This window comes from Pimephales promelas, chromosome 23, assembly GCF_988280905.1.
Source record: "Pimephales promelas chromosome 23, fPimPro1.hap1.1, whole genome shotgun sequence".
In the NCBI taxonomy this organism is placed as follows: Eukaryota; Metazoa; Chordata; class Actinopteri; order Cypriniformes; family Leuciscidae; genus Pimephales; species Pimephales promelas.
Genome location: NC_142791.1, coordinates 22,570,958 through 22,577,500, shown reverse-complemented (window position 1 = coordinate 22,577,500; position 6,543 = coordinate 22,570,958). Strand labels below are relative to the sequence as shown.

At 38.1% G+C, this 6,543-nt stretch overlaps 1 protein-coding gene across 2 annotated transcripts in view; it reads right to left on the bottom strand.

Annotated features, from left to right (window-relative positions):
* The window catches only part of atg10 (ATG10 autophagy related 10 homolog (S. cerevisiae)), a 37,387-nt gene that overhangs the window by 24,691 nt on the left and 6,153 nt on the right, over positions 1 to 6,543 (bottom strand). For both annotated transcript variants that reach the window (XR_005623413.2, XM_039675913.2), the window contains exons 3-4: positions 3,099 to 3,221; positions 1,831 to 1,953 (exon numbers count right to left, since the gene is read on the bottom strand). Coding sequence is in view for 1 of the 2 variants with exons in the window: in XM_039675913.2 (XP_039531847.2) it covers positions 1,831 to 1,953; positions 3,099 to 3,221 (246 nt within the window). In the remaining variant the exon portion in view is untranslated. The remainder of the gene's footprint in view (positions 1 to 1,830; positions 1,954 to 3,098; positions 3,222 to 6,543) is intronic.

The following is a 6,543-nucleotide window of genomic DNA, read 5'->3' as shown; positions in this document are numbered from 1 at the left end:
CCCAATTGGCACTAAGGGGCCTAAAGTGAGCCAAGAAAATATCCCCCACACCATTACACCACCACCACCAGCCTGCACAGTGGTAACAAGGCATGATGGATCCATGTTCTCATTCTGTTTACGCCAAATTCTGACTCTACCACCTGAATGTCTCAACAGAAATCGAGACTAATCAGACCAGGCAACATTTTTCCAGTCTTCAACTGTCCAATTTTGGTGAGTTCTTGCAAATTGTAGCCTCTTTTTCCTGTTTGTAGTGGAGATGGGGTCTTCTGCTGTTGTAGGGTTGTGTAAGGTTGTGCGTGTTGTGGCAAATGCTTTGCTGAATACCTCGGTTGTAACGAGTGGTTATTTCAGTCAAAGTTCCTCTTCTATCAGCTTGAATCAGTCGGCCCATTCTCCTCTGACCTCTAGCATCAACAAGGCATTTTCGCCCACAGGATTGGCGCATACTGGATGTTTATTCCCTTTTCACACCATTCTTTGTAAACCCTAGAAATGGTTGTGTGTGAAAATCCCAGTAATTGAGCAGATTGTGAAATACTCAGACTGGCCCGTCTGGCACCAACAAACATGCCACGCTCAAAATTGCTTAAATCACCTTTCTTTCCCATTCTAACATTCAGTTTGGGGTTCAGGAGATTGTCTTGACCAGGACCACACCCCTAAATTCATTGAAACAACTGCCATGTGATTGGTTGATTAGATAAACATTATAGAAATTGAACAAGTGTTCCTAATAATCCTTTAGGTGAGTGTATTTAATTACCCCATAACGTACTTTGACTCATGTATATTAAATATAATATAAACTTTGCAAATAATCACTGGGATTTTAAGGAGTTTGTCCTAAACTAAGTAATTTGGCTACCTTTGCAGATGATACAGTAGTTGCTCTGATTAAAAAAAGCTATTTCAGAGAAAACACTGTACATATATTAAGATATAGTAGTGAATATCATTAATAATTAGTGTGATTGATCAGTTTGGATTACATTATAATCAGTTACTTAATAAAAACAAAAACTGCTTTCTGTAATGGCACTGAAATATGGTAAAATCTCCTTCATGAAAGGAGACGGTGTCGAGTCTTCCCTTGTGTGTGTGTGAGCTGAATGTAAATATGCAAGAAGTCGAGTCATTTGCAATCAGCCGGAAGGGCTTACTAATGAAATGGGCTGAGAGTGGAGGTAAAGAAAAATCAGCCACAAGGCACAACCCCCATTTTGGAGGAGATCATGAACACCAGCATACCAATCAAACTATTTTGCTGATACTAATTTCAAAGATTGTTTAAAAAAAAAAAAGAAGAAAATTCAAGCATACTCTTCTAAAGTTTAAAGATGTCACCCACAACAGTTTTTTCCCTGAATGGAAATGCATGTAGTTTGCAGACAAAGCTAATAAATGATTGTGTGTGTGAAACACCCGGTTGGACAAAAGAGCATAAACATATTAACAGTCACATAAAAGTGTATGCCAACATTTGCAAGTTTTTCCAAAACTAAACCCCAGCACGGTTATAAAGCAAGGATTTATTTAAAGTGTTTCCTTCAGGTAATTGATTCAGTATGTGAGGAAACACTTAGGTCAGTCTTTGTTTTTGGTGACTCATTTATAAGTGGGCAGTCTCATTACACCCAAGAACCGCCTCCAGTTCAGAGACAGCACACTTATTTGACCAAAATGGGTAAAACGAAATGACTTACTCGTCAAAGGTCAGTACTTGGTGTAAGGGGTTGTTCAGATCACTAACAATAGTAATAGTGATGCTCAGCAATAGTAATAGTGATACTCAACAATAGCAATAGTAATAGTGATATTTCTTACCTGAATGTCATCTGTAAGAAGGTCCATGTTTTCAGCCTGCATGAAAGACCTGTGATGTTTGTCCAACACGCTTGATTTTACAGGGATGAGAACAGTCTTCTTCATGAAGCCTTCATCGGTGCCCTGGAACAAAGTCAAATCATAACCAACATCAGATTAACACAAAACACTGGTTTGTAAAAGAATCAAGAGTACCCAATGACTCTCAGGAAACCTGTCAAGAACATATCTGGGACATAATTAAATTAATGAAATTATTTTATACTTAAAAAACTATAATCTTGTTATGACAAATTTGCATTTTCCGTAAAAAAAGACTTTGAAAATGATTATGCATGCAGATTTTATGAACTCAGTAATTGAGAGACAAATGTTCATGCTTTTATGAGTTACATTTTTTTACACTGCATGACCATTTAAAATCTAATAGTGAAGGCAAAATGTGGCAGAAAATATGGTAGAAATTGAGACCAGTTATGAGACCTTACATATACACTTGACTATGCCTATACATATAGTAGTTCACTTTAAAAAAAAAACGTTTGCTGATAATTTACTCACCCTCATGTCATCCAAGATGTCCATGTCTTCTTTCTTCAGTCGAAAAGAAATTAAGGTTTTTGATGAAAACGTTCCAGGATTTTCTCCATATAATGGACTTCGTTGGGAACCAAACGGTCCAAATGAGAGTTTCAGTGCAGCTTCAAAGGGCTTTAAACGACACCAGACGATGAATAAGGGTCTTATCTAGTGAAACGATTGGTCATTTAAAAAATAAATAAAAAAGTTTAAGTTTTATAAGCTCAAATGGTCGCCTTGCTCTGTTCTGTGATGAGCGTTCGTGACTCTCCTGTTCAAACTCGTTTATAAATGAACAAATCTTTTTTCGAGTCATGACTCGAAGGGTCCTATATAAGACCCTTATTCATTGTCTGGTGTCGTTTAAAGCCCCTTGAAGCTGCACTGAAACTCTCATTTGGACCTTGAACCGTTTGGTTCCCAATGAAGTCCATTATGTGGAGAAAATCCTGGAATGTTTTCATCAAAAACCTTAATTTCTTTTCGACTGAAGAAAGAAAGACATGGACATCTTGGATGACATGAAATTATCAGCAAAAGTTTTTTTTTTTAAAGTGAACTAATCCTTTTCATCTCTTTCTTGACATGTTTTGTGAGATTCACCCTTAAAAGTTATTTCTTTTATTATAAACCTCTAAGGACTGCAAGTAGGCCCAGACTTTGTAGAGTTACTCAAGCATTCACTTCACCTTGATCTGCTCCCAGCTCCAGCCATCCTGGACAGTCTCGGAGTGTTGGAGAAAGAGCCGACAGCAAAGCCGGAAGGTCCTCTCATCCAAGTAACATGATGCAGGGGTTTTCTCACCTGCCATCTGAGGGTAAGAAGAGTCACATTTAAACGTCTAACAACCAAAGATGACTTTTCCATTCATGACACATTTCACTGGTTACAATAGGCTATGATATAAGATACCATGCAATGGTCACATCTTGGTTTAATGCACAAATAGGCTAATCGTGCACAACTACACCAGGAATCTGTATTAAGACAATTCTATGCTGACTTCTCTACATTGCTGAAACACAAATTCCATTACAACTTTAGGTTGCTGCATCATAACAGCAGTTCTGGCTTCAATTACTCTGAGGAAACGGTTGATTCCCTAAGTGGCTCTTTCCTGCTCATACCTCTTTCACCCTCTCAACGTGAACAAGCAGAAATGAGAAACATCAAACAAACCCATTTATTCACATCTTTACTGATCAGCCGCTTTAGTGAGCATCTATAACTCCAACTAAACGGACACAACATGGCTTGATTAATTACAGCGTGTGACGCAATAAATAAAATGTGCACACACTTGAGTGGACTAGCAGTGTATGTGTGTCTATAGCCCAATTCTGACATGTGGGGAAAGAACTTATTCTTAAAATAACTAAGTACGTACTACCGAATCTTAAAGGAGTAGTTCACTTTAAAAAAAAAAAAAAAACTTTTGCTGATAATTTACTCACCCCAATGTCATCCAAGATTCCCATGTCTTTCTTTCTTCAGTCGAAAAGAAAATAAGGTTTTTGATGAAAACATTCCAGGATTTTCTCCAAATAATGGACTTCATTGGGAACCAAGCGGTTCAAGGTCCAAATGAGAGTTTCAGTGCAGCTTCTAAGGGCTTTAAACAACACCAGACCATGAATAAGGGTCTTATCTAGGACCCTTTGAGTCATGACTCGAAAAAAGATTTGTTCATTTTGATGAACGAGTTTGAACAGGAGAGTCACGAACGCTCATCATAGAACAGAGCAAGGCGAGCATTTGAGCTTAATATAAAACTTAAACTTTTTTTTATTTATTTTTGAAATGACCACTTGTTTCGCTAGATAAGACCTTTATTCATCGTCTAGTGTCATTTAAAGCTGCACTGAAACTCTCATTTGGACCTTGAACCGTTTGGTTCCCAATGAAGTACATTATATGGAGAAAATTCTGAAATGTTTTCATAAAAAACCTTACTTTCTTTTCGACTGAAGAAAGAAAGACATGGACATCTTGGATGACATGGGGGTGAGTAAATTATCAGCAAAAGTTTTTTTTAAAGTGAACTACTCCTTTAACTCTGATTGGATGAGCCACATTTGAAGCCATTCAAAGAATAGCAGAGTCCACAGCAAGACTTGACAGCCAATCAGAATCCATCCTGCTTTAAAGAGCTTGAGCATTTAATTCAGCAGACGACAAAACCGCAGAACCATTCTACTTATAAACAAAACGTTATCTTTCGTTGGTGTGAATGCTATCTTTATAGTACTGTTTGTGTAAACAGGCCTTTAGAATTTACGGTATTATATAATAATATATATATATATACGGTATTTATATTTATATTAGTAAATATGTCAAATGTGAAACACCATTATTGTATGTCCAATTTTACAGTCCTGTGACTAAAGAAGAAAAGCCTAACAATTATTGTCATGGTTGTTTTTAGTATAGTCATAGGTCAACATGGTGAATATACAATAACATGTACGGGAATGTATTTATGGTGCACACTCGCATAATAATTCAGTAATCAGAAAGTAAGATTTCAGATACAATGGATTTCACACAGGTTTTCACAGACACACAAACATTGGTCAGTCAAAAAGATAGTCCCGCCCCAAACTTGTACATTGGTCAGTGTCATTGTCAATCAATGTTGTACTGCTACGTCATGTAGTAATTACCGTATTTTTGAGATGACAACACGTGCCCTTCTACTTGAAGCTGTTCACAACCTCAGACTGGGAATTATGCATTTCTATGGCAACACTATCAACGCCTAAGGCCATGTGTCCACCAAAGCGTTTTTAGCCAGCTGAAAACTTCAGACGCTCTGATGAAGACGCCGTGCTTTGGGTGCTTGAGAGCGTTTTGGCAGGCCAACGTTTTTTCCGTTGAGACGTTTCGTTGCTATGATACAGAAGATCCGCAGCACAGTTTACTTGTAAGTGATTTCGCAGATAATTTGTTTCATACTAAAAATATATTTTTCATCCATTTTGTTTGGTTTGCTCTGCTGGTTGATACCGTTGTACTGAAAGAATGTTGTGACAGTTGGTCGGTGTGGTATTAGTCCCGCCCCTCCTCCACTGTGATTGGACGGCTTGGTAAAAAGTGACAGGGATGAGCGCTGCTTTTTATCCAGAGTAGAACATTTTTCAACTCCCGGCGACCAGTAAAAATTCTGGGCGCTCGCCGCTTCAGCCTGAAAAACCGCTCAGTGCCTCATTACGCTCATGGCGTTTAAAAAACGCGGCGCTCCCATTGAAAACAATTGAAAACATACGACAGCGTGGAAAAACGCTTTTGTGGACACACGGCCTAAGGGTACGTTTACACGACGATGTACTAAAAACGTCACCATTTTCAAAGCTATCATCATTGTCAAAGCTATCTTCGTTCAGACAGATCCACGAAAACGACTAAAAATGCTGCGTTATGTTGCCAGGCCAGAAGAAGGCGATGTCACTTTAAAACTACATGCCTATAAACTAAACAAATAATATGCATGAACATGACATCACTGTTTTCACAAATTCACATTTTTGTAGTCAACGCTGAGATGATAACGGAATCGTTTTCGAAAACTTTCACTTTGAAACCCGTTTTTAAAAGTTTGCATTTTTAAAACGTTTTCAGGACCCCGAAACACTGTGTAAATGAACAGACAAAATGCATGAAAAGATTTCCATTTTTAATTGTGTAAATGGCCCCTAAATGAATCTGCAGTGGTCAGGTGGTCAGCAGTAACGAGGCACAAGTCGAAGCTCTAAGAAAATTCCCAGTTTACAGGTTGTATTTATGAGTTAAACCGTGAACGCTGTTTACTAGTATTGTTTGTTTGACAACATTTATTACTGAAAGGCAGGGTAGGAATTTTGTTTCTAAAAAACATTTTCCTAAATTTGTTCAAACTGTCTTTATACCAATACATATCCAAAACGTGTACTCTGGAAAGGAGAGGAAAATCGAGTGTCTGTAGTCCTCTCAGGACTGCAATAAACAAAGCTGCTCTTTCCATTCAGAACGAATGCACTGATTGGCTGGGCGACTGTCACTCTCCTTCGCTACCATGGCTACCACCCATAGACAGTAAAAGAAATGGACACAGCGACCCCATTGATTTCAACGGAGAACATTGAAGCACGTTA